Here is a 16,430-nt window from a genome sequence, read left to right on the forward strand (position 1 = left end):
TAGCCCCATTTCAAAATACGGTCAGGGACGTGTTACATTATAAGGCACAATGTCATTAATTTGGGACTGTCCTGTTTCTAATGATTAAAACAGATGCTTGTCAGTTTTAGGCCAGATACTACATCATTTATTATTAATGGCAAAAATGATATTATGATTAAATCAGGTGTCCTTTTAGGAAAATATAAACATGTCGCATTTCTGAAAAAATAACATGCACTTTAACAATTTTGAAGACAACAGAAGGACACTGAAGTTTGCTTGATTGTACAAACATTGACAAATTTGCACTAAATTATTTTGAATCTTATACTCTTATAATCACAGGACTTGAACTGATATATTTCACCATTGTTTATTTGTAAAAAACCCTGCCTATTTGAATACAAGGCAAACTTGATTAAATTCTAATATTTTTTGCACACGTAATTTTACCATTGACTTATAAATGTGTGTTTGGAATGTAAATGTTATAACATCATTAATCTCATTTCTTCGGGGTTAAAGGCTTAACACATTTTATTTCAATTGTGTAAAAAAAACAGTTTGAGTCATGTTATATATATATATGTATATATTATACCTTACATTAATGTGTCCCTTCTTTGTATATATAAAGTTGATCGGTCTGTATACAATGTATTTTAATAAAAAAATCCAGTTTTATGATGTCAGCAGTCCATATAGTATTTTTGGCTGGTCAAGAGATGTCCAAAAAAATAAAATATGGACTGACATCATACAACTGCGATTTTCACAACAACGAAAAATTGTCGCATGTGAACAAGGTCAGGCTAAATAAAAAAGCAAAGTGGTTTATATGAAATGTTTGGTGTAATATCCCTCAGTCCATATACACCTACAGTGGCTGACTGGCCTGTCCTTATATTGTCATAGGAACCTCAGTGGTGTGTAATACTTCTTATATATGATTGTGCTGAATGACTTTGCTGTACAGATTCTGCTTGTTTTTTTACTCTCCCTCAAACTTTATCTTCTTGGAACCTTGTAGTCAAATAATAATCTGCTAGATTGTCCTTGATTATCTGCTAGTTTTTCCTTGATTATCTGCTTGTTTCTGCTAGTAAGGCCTAGCCTGTGTGTTGTCTATTCAGATGTAGATGTCGGCAGTCTGACCGGGCCCCAGTTCAGCTCAACGGGAAGTCTTGTCTTCACTGACCCCTACATGGGTAAATACCCCACCCACCCTTTCTGCTCTGTGTTTTGTGCATTGTGTGTTGTAGAGAATCCCGCTGGCTTGAACACTGGACCGACCAAATCATTAATGTAGGCTGGCCACTCTTGTTTTATTTCAAACTTTATTATCTTCTCTTTTTTTGAAGGTAAAAAGTCACCTGATCTGGAAGTCATCATTGTTGGCTTATCATGAAAAATCTTTAACCTTTTGATTAAGTTCAGAAACATTCAAAATAATAACATGAAACTTGGTGCATATATTATTACAAAACTGAAAAGCGTGTCTTTGTAGAAGGGCTTAATAACTCTTGTTAACGAATTTCAATTTATGCCCCTTAACCAATATGAGGTAAAAATGGAGGAGCATTGATGGCATCTACTTGGGTACACTTGTTACATTTATTCATAGTTTTCATGAATTGTACTTAGTAGTTTTTCGTTTTGTGTAAACAAATGGCAAATCATAAAGATAATTGGTACAAAAATTCATATTGAGGCCCAGTGTTTATGCCAGCTTATGCATTGTGAATGTGATTTCTTTTGCACTTATTCGGACTGTCAGCATTTGGATGTATTGTGTTGTGTTCTTCACTTGCGTTATATCATCTTTTCATAGTGTTTAGAGCTTTCTGACCATATGTATGATCATCATAGTTATCAGCAGCAGTGTCAGCAGTGACAGCAGCAACAACAAGCATTTCATATTTCATCATTAGCTGGACCATTTTCATACATTAATACTTTCTTGCAATATATATATACTCATATTCATTGTCACGAAAACAAAATTTACATCCTAGCACAAGAAATGTTGTTGTCTGCCAATGAAATAATTTTGCAACATACCGGTAAAAAGAGATACTTATTTCAAATAATATCTTATTATGCTGCTTATAAATGATTATTGCATTTTACGACTTCTGAGTGAACTATTTAAGGTGATGCAAATATCATAGCTTGCTTGCTATGCAAAGTAAAATGGGGTTGATAGTTCAGATTTTTTTTTTAATGAAAACAAATATTTAAAGAGTCTGGAGCATCAATATTTCAGCATAATTTTCCGGGATCAAAACTAAATTAGATTTAAAAAACAACACACTAAACTATCTTAGGAAAAAAATTAAAAGTTGAACCTGTAGTCCAACATTAAAATGTTGACTAACTTGTCAATCACAATTCTATTAAAACAAAAGCATGCAGCAATTATTGCTTAAAAAATCTATTCGTTCAGCCTCTGACAAGTATCATCTGAATTACTTTATACCAAATATCAAGCATACCTGTTATAATAGCTATTGTGCCTTTTGACATACTTTTGAAGATTAAAGTAAAGATGAAATCAGAGACTTTTTGGGATAAAAATTTACTCTATGCACAAAATACATAAAGGATGTATATTATAAATGCAACCTGTTGTGTCAAACACATGGAATGTTGAAGTGATATTTTGTAAGGTTATAAATACCCAATCCCCATATGTGAAAAAAAAGTTTTTTCTCTCCGCATTTTTACTGTCAATGCCATTTGAGCATTATTTTTCAAGTACATTTAAGATCAAAATGTAAGATGAATTAGATTGAAACTGTATCATTTCAAAGCTTTAAAGCTGCACTGTTACAGGTTGATCGCTTTGACAACTTTTTTAAATTTTGTCTTGCAATGAGCCAATATTTTCGTATATGTCTAAAAACCAGTGATAAAGGAAGGCAGACTCAAGATTAGATTGCAGTTTTTCATATTTATGATAAAAAATTGGCTAAAAGCGTCACTAACGCTTTCAGAAAATTGAATATTTCGGACTTTTTTTCGACAGCTGAGATCTGTTCTAGTGTAAGTTAGACTGGCTTAAATTCATTGATACCAATATCAGCTGAATCTGAGACAAAAATTAAAAAAAATGTTGAAACTGTCAATCTGTGAGTGTGCAGCTTTAACTAAACACGGTATACCAAAAACAATGTATAGCCATTAACAATTGATGCCCTTGTGGTGTCCAAATTCACATTTATTATTCACATTGATACAGCAGCCAATGAAATGAAAACTGTCACATGATATTATGGGCAATAAATCGTGATACACATGATAGCCAGTATGGTTGTTCCACTCCAGTTGTTGCTAGATATTTTTGTGTTTATTTACCTTGATAGTTGTATATATACATGAGTGAACGGAGTAAACTGCAGGTCAGGTGTCATTTTATATGGTCAGCTAAATTTATTATGTATCATTCACATTCTCACGTATTGAGTTGACCTTGCAATTTGGTAGAATAGGTAAATTAGGGTTAAAATTCAATGTCTTGGTTTTTTTAATAAATTATAAAATAGGTTTTCTATCATCCTTTATTGGTACAGTAATTTTCAGATGTATCGATTTCTATACTATGTTAACACAGTAAAAGTGAATCAGACTGGTTTATAATATTCATTTTATCAATAATAATATTATGATATATATCAAGGCTTTATTCTAAAGAAAACTGTTTAATACATTTTATCGATTGAGGTAGATGTTTAATGAATTAATTTTCCTCTTTTTGTATATTTCTGAAGATGGATGCTGTTGGCTTGACCTATTTACTTGAGTTTTTTTACTGGTCTCATTGCCTTGTACAATATTTTTATATGAAATTTTGACATCCAATACATCAAGATTAAAGCAAGTCATTTCAAGAAAGCATTGCCTATGAAACAAAAATATTTTGAGATGGGTTTTAAATACCATCATACATCGAATAAACGGTCTTTCATTTTCTGATTGTTACCTTTTCACTTTAGAAATGATTCATTAATGTTAACTAAAGTGCACAAAATAATAGCAAAGTGAATTGAACTTGAACTTTCACCTCCATCGATGTTTTTGAGTCATTTGAGCTCACAATATAATTATGCAATCGTTGTCTAAGCGTGGGCTGATAACATTGGGCTTTAAAAGATATTTATGACTGGAGTATTTGCTTAATACTCAAAACTTTTGAGTATTTGCAAAACGGATTTCGTGTTTATAGAGTTTGTTATCAATGTGAAGAAGTTGACGCTATTTTCTGATGACAAGGAATTTACAAAGCGTTTTAAATTATCACAACTGTTTAAAGCTCAAAAAGGATTAAAGGACATGTAGTGTTTAAAACTCCGTGGACATACACCACTGGACTTTGTTACATGTATTGTGGACAAGGTGTGAGCTAAAACTGAATTAACACATCATGCCGAGAGGGGAGGGGACTCAGCCCCTGGCGGAGTGGTCGCCTGGGGCCCGAACCTCATACAAACAGATGATGACTTTCGACGATATGGACAAACTATCACTGCCCTCAGGTAACTGACCAACATCCAACATGGAAATACATGTAACCTAAAACTTTCATGCACCATTATATATATAAGCCTACAACCATGACCTGCTGCCACCATTTCAGTGTCATTATATTATACTCTTTTGTGTGCAATAAATATCATATATTATTAATGAATTTACACAATTTTAGTTAACGGTACTTGCCAATAAAATAGTCAGTTGGTCCCTAAAATAACTTAGTGACATTTACAAAGCGCTGTTGGCTTATTGTACTCTGAAATAGGGTGTTTGAATGAAGTATTATTCAAATCTTCATTGGATGATATTTTGGAGTATTACACGGCATTCTGTTTGTCGCATTAAGCACAACCAGAAAACCATGAGCTTCATTTTCATCTAATGTTTAAATTATAAACACTTATAAGTGACACTCTTATTCAAAATCAATACATACACATGTATAACAAACATAAATTTTGAGTGATACACCCTCAACTACTTACTAAGTAATGCATTTATGGAAAATATTAATCACTACTATCAATATTATAACCTGCATTTAATAGCTGAAAATCGCAAAAATATTAAATGATTGGTGAATGCTAAAAGATTTACTGCAGTATATACTATGGTTTCATTAGGTAACTATACCCTGTTTTCTGCACATTTCTTTTCTCATTAAACTCGGTTTCCTTCATAAGCATCATTGTTTTCGACATTTGTTCATCCTTTGTGGTATATTTAAACAATTGTATTAAATTTCTTAAATCTTATATGGGAGTAATATTGCATCTTAAACTTTGATTTCTTCATTTGGTTGGATGCATGCTACACATGATGAATGCTCAGTTTTGATAAAATGTTCTGTGTTTTGGTTTGTTGGTAAAATTTGAGAATGGATGATTTCTATGCAATGACTGACACACATTTACAACAAGGCCCCTAACTCTTTCTGTAATAATTGTTGAGTAATGCCCGTTTTGAACTGTATAAAACAGACGGGCATTGATGTTCAACACTCAGCGCTCTTGTTTATCATCTGTCCAATTTGAACCGTAGCCATAACTAAAAACAATCAATATATTTAAATAAAACTTAGAACGCATGTCCCCAGAGTCAATACACGCATTTAAAACAAGGCCCCTAACTCTGACTGTAATAATTGTTGAGTTAAGCCCCTTTTCAACAGTTTAAAACAGACGGGCGTTGATGTTTTCTCCGCAACACTCTTGTTTATCATATGTTCAATGTAATTATGAGTTTGATTTCATCAATCTGAACATCTTATTCATATACCATTATACCATGTCATGAATTTTGATGAATCGCCTCAATATGTTACTTCAGCTGTATATCGAATATTACAACAAAACCTGGTGAATTTTCGAGATTGAACGTTAAGTAATAAAGTAAAGGAAAGTGAGGGTTAAGTTTTTGTGCTTTATACATCATGGATTACAAACTTGCATTTGATCATAAAATGTATTTTAAGTTCTCTTGTCATGTTGAGCGATCGTATATTCAGTTTATATTTACATTATAAACAAGTGAAGCCTGACATGTTATAGAAGTTTGCATAAAACGTTATTGGTGTATAAGTGTTTTTTTTATGTGTTTGCCGGGTGTTATTCGAGACCTTGAAACCTGCGTTATTACAGTAACAATGCCCAATGTTATCAGCCCACGCTTAGACGATGATTGCATAATTATATTGTGCATCATATGATGAGGGTGGAATATGTGGGCGGTTTTCTGTAGTGGTTTTTGTTACATTTGCCTTGGAGAGGGTCAACCCGCATTGTCCCAGTTTTTGTGGAATTTGTTGCCATGGATACGTTAGAGCTTGTTCATCATGGTGAAGAAGGGATCCAGCAGGCAGGTACAGTTCTTGATGGAATTTTAAGATCATTTTTATGTTCTTGTTTTTCTATATTTTTTCCTTATTCTCAACAGTTCTGAATTAGGTTGTCTTTGTACTGGTAACTAACGTAAGCTTTAAGCAGGGTCAAACTGCATTGTCCCAATTTTTTGTGGAATTTGTTGCCATGGATACGTTAGAGCTTGTTCATCATGGTGAAGAAGGGATCCAGCAGGCAGGTACAGCTAAGGATGGAATATTGAGATAATGTTTGTATCGTTTTTTTAGATTTCTTCCTGATTCTCAACAGCTCTGAATTCAGTGAATATATCATTTTGGTTTACTGCAAATTTCTTTCTTTATCTTGAAAGTGACACCCTTATTCGAAATCAATACATACACATGTATAACAACATAAATTTTGGGTGATAAACCTTTAACTACTAATTAAATATGAATTTATGGAAAAAAACAAACAACTGATAATGTGATTGAACGTGTATGTGTATTTCATAGCTGAAAACGTAAAAATATTAATGATTGATGAATGCTAAAAGATTTGATGTAACCTACTATCGTCTCATAGTCATAAGAAAGAAGTACATGTTTTCTGCACCTTTCTATCAAATTTAACGCGGTATCCTTCATAAGAACCATTGATTTTGAAATTTATTCAGCCTTTTGGTATATTTAGACACTTAAATTAACACATTAATTAAGGTGAATCTTGTTTGGGAGTGAGAGTGCATCTTTAACATTTTCTATGTGAAAATACACACAATTTGTTCAGCTAAACTAGTCTAGCGGAACATTGCGGGAAAGGAAGTTTTCTTGATTTCCCTAACCTGCTTGTTATGATTTCGTGCCTGCATCTGATATTAGCATGTCCATCTTGTATTGTACATGTATGTCATGTGTGATAATGAAAAGTGTTGCATGTCAAATTGTTAAAAAGTAGTACCATGTATGTACAAGGTGCTTTTATACATAATATTGTTTTGTTTATTTATCTGATCAGCTATTCTTTATGAAGTTAACATTATAACGTTTCCCTTAAATAGCTTTTTTTGTGTCAATTATTCAGAATTGAAAAGATTTTACAAATGAAACGAATACATTAACAGTTACACTTCCTCGTGCATTGTCTGTTATCAATAGTTAAACACCACTGTGCCTTGTTTATTGTGAGGTGTTTTTTTTTTATGGCAGTGATAATTTTCAATTCAAGTATCAGGAGTACTCATTATATTTTACTTTATACTTGAATATTGTCATCATTCAAGTACATGCTATTATTCTCTAAGTACAGCTCTTCAATCATTCTTCTGTCTATCTTTCATATTCAGTTAAATATAAGCTCTGTGACAACAATTGATAAATAGTTTGTTTTACGTTACTCGTCACCGACTCACAAAAATACGCCTTAAGAACTGATAGATTTTGTGTCCATCTGATGGTCATGATTTTATATTTTCATTTCTTGTTATGGAATTAAGAGATTATCCAAGGAAGTTAAGAGAAATCCTTTCTGTTCTACCCAGATCTAGGAATGTCAGGGTCGAGTAAAGCCAAGCATTCAACTTTTAATAATTGTTGCCAGAGTTCATGTACATTTATATTTTTAAATTTATCTTAAAAAATCAAACTCAACTTCTTGTCTTTGTCAATTGGAATGTTTTCTTGCAAAAATCATCTAAAAGTGTTGTTTTTTTTCAGCCAAAAACATATCACCCACTAGCTGAAGAAACCCAGCACTGGGGACCATGCTGGACATATGTATTTCATTGATTGTTTTTATTTGCCTGTTTTTCTAGGAAAGAAATCGAGACGTTGTCATACTATCCTTGCATGATGTGGACAGTGGCACCTTGCAAACACTTTTAAAACTAGAACCATAATTTGACAATTGATATAAACATCAAAGTTGGTACACTGTCATGTTAACATAAACAATGGGCACATGACCAGAAGGTCCCATAACTGTGGCTTAAATATATCATGAATTATGGCCCTTGATAGACTGGAGGAGTGTTGGCACCTTGACTTGTGTTTCTCTTGTTTTTCACATGATAATTATGATGTATATTTTCTGTGTTCAGATGATGGTGCAAGCAGTGTGTCTCCAGACCCCAGCGGCCAGGGTGGTTTCGGGAGGAAAATAAAGGTATTGTGCAGTATGTCTATTGTCCTTGGGTACTTAAGTTCAGGATAAATCTTGAGATCAGGACTAAAAGCTTTTAACTTCAGACTATTGTACAGTAAGTCGAAAGGATTGTTTTTTGATCAGACATTTGCATCAAAAACATTAGGAAGTACCTTGAAATGAATAAAAATGATTTGGGAAACAATTTCAAAACAGTATTTCTCTTAACCCTGTTTTGGGCATGAATCCTTTGACTCAAAAAGATCCCCAGCTGTTTTTCCAGATTGACAATTATTATAACCTGTTAGATCCCCTGATTGTCCATCTTTATGATTTTTTTTTGTCTCCAACCTCAAAATTATATAGTGATATCCTTATTGAATATCCTTGTAAATAAAATTAAATGCATAATTTGCAATAGCCAAGGTAGAACATAATTTTAAAATTGTATTTGATTTGTTTTATGTATTTGTTCAATTTAAAGAAGAATTTGTAGGTACATGTTGGCTAGCCTGCATTTGATAATCATCTAAGTTTTTATATAAAAGTTACAAAAACATTGTAGATAATATATGTTATCTTAGTATAAAGTGCTATCACTATTATAACATTTGTATGGTATGGTATCAGGTCGGCCTAGATATTGAATGTGGTGTAATACCAGGTGTTTGCAATACAGGTGTTTGCAATACATAATTACAATGCCGTGTTTTCAGGGTCGTAACCTGTTTTTCACAGATGGGGAGAAGCGAGTGGACTATGTGCTGGTGTGGGAGGTACCGGAAAAAGAGGACGAGAAATCAGCGAGGGCCCAGAGTGCGCGGGAAAACTTTGAAAAAAACCTTGTGGAGGAGGGCCTCCAATTGGAGTATGACAATGAGGTGGGTGGGGTAAATGGTACTTAAATGACATGCCTTTGTTTTTGCAGGCTGACAGGTATACACAGGCAGGATATATCTTCAATGTGGTATTAGTATAGAACATTGAGTGAGTAGTTCTGATGTAAACTAATGTATTGGGATTATGTTTTGAATCTGAATGATTCTGCAATAATATTTGTTTATAATTAAGCTGTTGTCCACACTTTAATGGCCACTGTTGTAGTATTGTGCTGTTGGTTAACCAAATGAATTATAAAGAAAATGGTGGAAACTATTTTCATAATGTAGATGTTTTTACAAAATTCATTTCACCTTAGAAAATATTTATTAAAAATATATGATTTATATATATAATGAGGTATAAGAAGATGATACTTTAATACAGTTGATTAATTTAGAATAAAGATTGTTTTCTTTAATATAGGTAATTGCATCTTATCATTCAATCACCTGTATTTAAAACATGATTTAATTTAGGTTGTATATTAATATAATTATAACTTCATCACTAATATCCACCTCAAATGCCAATTGTAAATTATCATAACAGGGAAAGGAACTCTATTAGTTTATTTCTTCCATTCCAATCCTGAAATTTGATTATGTACTTGTTTTGAAATGTTGATTAATTTTGCTCAATAAAATATGTTTTAACCAAGATGATGGATTTCCAATGAGTATGTCTTTGTAACAATAGATAACACAGTTAGGTAATTATCTTGTATGTTATGGTAATCTTTCCATGTTTCAGAGTGAAGAGAATGTAAAATTTGTGAAGGTACACGCTCCCTATGAGGTTCTCACAAGGTACGCCGAGATCCTCAAAATAAAGATGAAGATGAAGAAGGTATAATTGTTTGTCACACTGACTTATTGATTTAATGAAAATGGTCACGAGTTATCTCTAAAATACATTGATCTCAGAAGTTGTTCTGTTTAATGTGAATTTAGTATGTATGTACAGAATACTCTTGCTGAACATAGAAAGCTTTTTTGAGGAAGCTGTTATTGATTTAATGAAAATGGTCACGAGTTATCTCTAAAATACATTGATCTCAGAAATTGTTCTGTTTAGTTTAATGTGAATTTAGTATGTAAGTACAGAATACTCTTGCTGAACATAGAAAGCTTTTTTGAGAAGGCTTTTTTACCCTTAAAAGTAGACCAACAATTCCTCTCAACAAAGACGGGGTTCTATCCCCACCAGGGATACTTTCAAGTGCTCTCTCAAAATGGACACTAGTAATGGTTTCTGCCAAGGAAATAGACTCAAGAGTGATTCAATAAGCTATCAGCTTTCATTGCTATATCAATCAAGCTAAAATAACTTAACATAAACTAAACTACAATTACAAGACAATAACAGTACAACTTTTCACTGCTATATTTCCAGACAATCATCGCGGAAGACATTCGACAGAAGTACTCCAAGTGGGAGGTAAGGCTATGAAGGTGTTGGATGTAGTTACTTGTACATGTGGAGGGACCTACACATAGTATAAACATCCTTGAATACCGTCCGTGAACCTTTCTCTCAGTTCATTTAAAACAAATTATTATGCCCTAATTTGGTGAAATGCATTATAGATATTGAACATACCAGTTCAGTTAGTATTGAAGTTGTTTGACCTATATACAGTATACCTTATTCTTTGTTCCTCGGTTTCCTTCAACCCTATTTTACAGATTTAAGGGTCAGTCTGGATTTGATAGTTAAGGATTTATCTTCAACTCAGGATTGAAAGCTTTTAGTTTAAGGCTAACGTAGATTTGTATCAAAAACAGTAAAAGTACCTTGAAATAAATATAACTAACTTTGGAAACAATTTTATGGACACATGATATACCGGCCCCAATTTCTCGAAACTTCTTAAGTCCCTTATAACAGGATTAAGCTAATCACACTATTTTTCTTTGTCTATAATTCGCGTAATATAAACATCATTTAGAGTTATTCAACCTTAAATAGGAATTTATTTTATGGATATCACAAATAACCATATTTCATTTACCAAAATCACATTTTAGTATGTGTTTTGACTATTTGAAATAAGCTACTTAAGCCTGTTAAGCTTAAGAAGTTTCGAGAAATCGGGGCCCGGTATATATATATACATGTATATACAAATCTTTTATTAAGGATTGACAATTGTCAACTGTAACAGTGTTAACCCCTGAGTCAGATATTCACTAAGATTCAAATGAACTATCATTCTTACTTTATGTGAAACATTGATCATGGACCAGCTTGTCAACATTACAAATGACATATGTTATAGAAATAGGCTTTCAACTATGCAGCATGATTTGGTGAAATTTTGGTTAATATGTTCTTTTTATATTTTGCTGCACTTTTTGATTTTTAACTTTTTAGCATGCTGCACAATTAAAGGTCCATTCTGTCAGAGCATAATTATGCAAGTGAAAAATATATTTGTCACAATTCAAAAAAGAATATTGTTTTGATGTTTGCACTTCATTTCCATCGGTAAAAGTGTCTCTTAACAGTTCTAATCCAACATGTTTTTTTCTTTCAATTTTATGGAGTTAGATCTGAACACATGTAGTAAATTGAGGCATTATGTGGGAATATTATTGTCACTGGAGAATTTTATATTTTTCCACTAACTGAATATAAAAACGGTAGGGTCAGTGCCTGTTTCCTAGGTAGGGTTGGGTAACGCTGAACCAAATGTTGTTCTTTTAGGCCTAATCAATCTGACAGATTAATGGACCTTTAATATTTATAACTATATGAAGTATTTTGTATTGTCTGTGGCAAAGGGCACCAATAAATGCTGTTACTGTGTAGACATTGTGTAAGCTTTGTATTACAGGAGTCGGTTGAAATGGTAAGTTGTCATAGTAACCATGCTAGTCCCCCCAACCTTGCTCTGAATGTGTGACCTTGACCTTTAAATGAGTTTGACCTTGGTGAATGGTTAATGCGTGCAAATTGGCATTGTGCATATGGATGTACATGTATGTGCAATGTAATGTGAATGTGATTCATATTTATTAATCGAAAAGTAAATGAAACTACAATATTATTGAAGTAACAAAAGAACATGTATGTAAAATATTCGCATGGGAATGGTTGATGTGTACATGTTCATACACACTACTGTTTGCAAATGAACTTAGCATTGAATGTCTTCGATGCATTGAAACATTGTGGCTTTCATTCTGCCCAAATTTGACAAATGAATTTCAAATCAAGAGAAACATCTGAAGCCTTAGATCAAAATTCCCACATCAAATGAAACCAACTGCTGTCATAAGCAATTTGGCATTAACCTGAATGTATCATCATAAACTAACTACTAGAGAGGCAGGCTCAAACCCTTCCAAAGCAGCCATACATGAACAGCTTGCATTCATTTAAACCAACTGACCAATTAAATGGTTGCTTTAAATAACACTCACAAGGACAGCAAGGTTCATAGGAATTCTCTGAAATTCCGAAAAGGTAATGTTCGGAACCGCTTGTGGGGCAGTACAGATCGACTGTCGCTTTGTACTAAAAAATTATATTGTGAACGTGATTTCATTAATTCATTGATGATGATGAAGTTCATTTGTAAATGGTAGTATATGTATGACATGGAAAGAGCATTATAAGTTTAAAATATAGATTGAGAGTAACCGTAATTGTTTGTAATGATATTTATTCTGGATGGATTGGCTCGTATATTATACAGTCGAAACCTGTTGGCTCGATATTGCCTTTATCAATTTCCTTGTTTGCTCGAACTGGATATTAAGGACTGATTTTGTTTTACTCTTTGTAAACATTACCGCTTAGCTGGATATTAGCGAGGCTCGAAGTATTTTGGCCTGCCCCTGGGATATCGAGCCAACCAGTTTCGACAGTAGTATGTATGTATGTATGATTGATGATTAGTGAGTGACTAAATCATTGCTGTGCCAAATTTGGAATAACATAATAAGGAGGAGTGATATTGTCATATAGCTGTGGTGAAATTGTTTAAGCTGTACTCCTAAAAGTGAAATGAAATAGAGCCTACCCTTTGCTAGAAAACAATCCATTTTATCCCTCCCTTGTTTTTTTCTCTTTCCCACTTTACCTTCTAAACATACCGGTAAGCCCTTAAATATATCTATTATTTCTCAACGTATTTTGTAAGCATTAAATGTTGTATAGAAATATAGAAATCATCAATGAAACTCATTAATGGGTTACTGTAAAATGATACGCATGTTAATATTCACAGTCATATACAATGTCATGTACCTTGAAGTAAACATGATTATATTATATCACGCCTCAAATATGAATGACACATTGCCATTGGTCCAGGACTGGTCACATGGTGACCCTGAGTCCCTCGGTAATCCCATATTTTTCCATATTGGGTCACTAATATTAATATCATACCAAAATGGCCTCTTTTTCCGATTCTGATGAATAAATGAAACATTTTTCAATTTAAACAGTTTGTTGACGTGATATTTACGCTAAGGAGTTAGTAGGTGACCCGATTTGGGTTATACAGGGTGTAGGAAACCATAATTGGGCGAGAGGGAATGTAGTTTCCTTTGCCCTGTATATTCCATATCGGGTCACTTATGAACCTCGTAACTTTTTATATTATACCTTCCCTAATTTTGTTTCTTCTTTACTTTTATAAGTATCAGCGGGCCTTTAACAGCATAATTTTAATTATGTGGCCTTATTTAAAAAATAATTGATTGTTGATACTAGTTGTTTGTTTTACAAATCAGAACTTAGTCTGAATTAGAATTTGAGAGTTCAACAGAATAAAATGTCTTTCATTGTAAAAAAAACTTTCTCTGTAAGTTCTGTTTAATTTTAAAAAAGTGAAGACTACTTTGGACCTCCTAGAGTTATGATGACCAACAAGAATCAGGCCACAAGCATTGCATGGACCTGACAGCCATTTGCTTCAGCCATTCAATGTTTGTGAGCTGACTGGTCACTTTATAATACTGCTAGAAGGCTCTCAATGGTCTGTGCCATTTCTTGAATAGATTATTATGCCCCCACAAAGTGGCGGCATATAGGGTTGCCCTTGTCCGTACGTACGTCTGTCCGTACGTACGTACGTACGTACGTCCCGAAGATTGTTTCCGATCTTATTCTTGAAAACCGTTTGTCCAATCCTCACCAAACTTTAAACACATGTTTGTGACCATAATATCTTGATCAAGTTCGATAGTCATGGAAATCGCTTTAGTCATTTAGGAGTTACGGCCCTTTTTTGCCAAAAATACTTCAAAAATATATGTTTCCAATCTAATTCTTGAAAAGTATGTGTCCAATCCTCACCAAACTTTACATACATGATTGTGACCATAATATCTTGATCAAGTTCGATAGCCATGGAAATCGCTTTTGTCATTTAGGAGTTACGGCCCTTTATTTGCAAAAAAAGACTTGAAAAATACGTCCCGAAGATTGTTTCCGATCTAATTCTTGAAAACTGTTTGTCCAATCCTCACCAAACTTTAAACACATGTTTGTGACCATAATATCTTGATCAAGTTCGATAGTCATGGAAATCGCTTTAGTCATTTAGGAGTTACGGCCCTTTTTTGCCAAAAATACTTCAAAAATCATTATGGCTTATTTTCTGTGACAAAAAACCGAAGTGGGGGCATCCGTGTCCTATGGACACATTTCTAGTTTTATCTTAATATGTATCCTTTGATTAAAAAGACTGATATTTAATAAAAAAAATAACAATTTAGTTCACTTTTAGAAGGCATTTGTATTTGTGGAACTTTTCCTTTTCATGATGTACATTATTTCTGATTCTTGACTTTCTCACTCCACTGTTTTACACATGTTGTTAGCTAGAATGATTTTGCAGTGAACTTTGAAACTTTGTTATGCTTTTTTTCACTGTGTCATGCACTGTTCTGTTGTCTTGATTTGTAGAAGACGGATGAACACGGGGTATTATAAAAGAGTGTTAACACTTTGGCACACATTTGAGTTTAGATAATATCCAATATATATGTACTTAATTCTTTTGTTAAAGTTATTCATAGAAGTCTTAAATATATATCAAGAATTTGTAGTAAATATATATATATTACAAAATTTAATGATTTAGCCCACACCAACCGTAATTAACAGTTTGTTTGGACCTACCCACTGATCATTTTGAGGGGTAGAGCAGGGCAGGGTAGGGCAGGGCAGTTATGAATTTTGTTGGGTATTTTTTGTACTTTCCATACCCCTTAATTCTTTAATGGAAAATAAAAATATGACCATTGGAGGAGCTAAAAAACTTTGGGAGGTGGGTAATTTTGTGAATCAGTCGGGGAAAGGCCCAACTATTAATTAATTTAGGCCCTACTCATAATATAGAAAATTCAAATATCAGCAGCTATTCCTAAAAGCATTTTGATTCTTAATTGGCACCAGATAACATTAGCTTGTTGCAAAAGTTAAGAGATAGTGCAGAATTAACACTTTTAATTGCACATATAGAACTTGATTGCTGTCGTAAAAAAAGAAGATGGTTTACCTTGGGCTGCATTGTGCAAGGATTGTGTTCGGCATTGATTATTACAATATTTATGGTAATCTGAAAATAAATGCAAATTGTGGATGAGACTGTTTTGATATTCATAAGCTAAATAAGAATAGAAATGTAAATAAGACTTGCATGTTTTGATATATATATGATTAAATACTGTAATTTTCACCACCAAGCTTTTGCTTTTAGACAATTTACTATAATTTCATTAGATTATGAAGTGCAGATGTTTTTTAAATGGCCTAGACCCTGTAAGTCTTCACACATGATTGAAAATGACCTCTGACCTTGACCCTTCTCATCCTCTTCAGAATCCTGTGAAGGCTGTGAGCACGACCTTGTGGAACTCCGTCTTGAAGGTGAAAGACGTTTGTCTCTCCCCGTTCAAACTGGACGAAACCCTGCTGCCCGAGATTACGAAGGAACCATCACTCGTGTACTCCCGAGACAAGGAGTACTTGTAAGTTACAGCTCCTTGTAAAATAGTAAATGAAATAAATTCATATGTACAACAATGACAT

At 33.2% G+C, this 16,430-nt stretch overlaps 1 protein-coding gene across 9 annotated transcripts in view; it reads left to right on the plus strand.

Moving 5' to 3' along the window:
• The window catches only part of LOC128237361 (anoctamin-1-like), a 47,026-nt gene that overhangs the window by 4,614 nt on the left and 25,982 nt on the right, over window positions 1-16,430 (plus strand). For 2 of the 9 annotated variants that reach the window (XM_052952812.1, XM_052952810.1), the window contains exons 3-9: window positions 1,116-1,190; window positions 8,455-8,519; window positions 9,215-9,379; window positions 10,131-10,226; window positions 10,773-10,817; window positions 12,217-12,231; window positions 16,221-16,369. In XM_052952812.1, the coding sequence (XP_052808772.1) occupies window positions 1,116-1,190; window positions 8,455-8,519; window positions 9,215-9,379; window positions 10,131-10,226; window positions 10,773-10,817; window positions 12,217-12,231; window positions 16,221-16,369 (610 nt within the window). Of the gene's footprint in view, window positions 1-1,115; window positions 1,191-4,131; window positions 4,518-6,010; window positions 6,377-6,504; window positions 6,625-8,454; window positions 8,520-9,214; window positions 9,380-10,130; window positions 10,227-10,772; window positions 10,818-12,216; window positions 12,232-16,220; window positions 16,370-16,430 lie in introns of those variants that run through there. The other 7 variants (XM_052952815.1, XM_052952816.1, XM_052952814.1 and 4 more) reach the window with 6 other exon arrangements.

This window comes from Mya arenaria, chromosome 6 (assembly GCF_026914265.1).
Source record: "Mya arenaria isolate MELC-2E11 chromosome 6, ASM2691426v1".
Lineage (NCBI taxonomy): Eukaryota > Metazoa > Mollusca > Bivalvia > Myida > Myidae > Mya > Mya arenaria.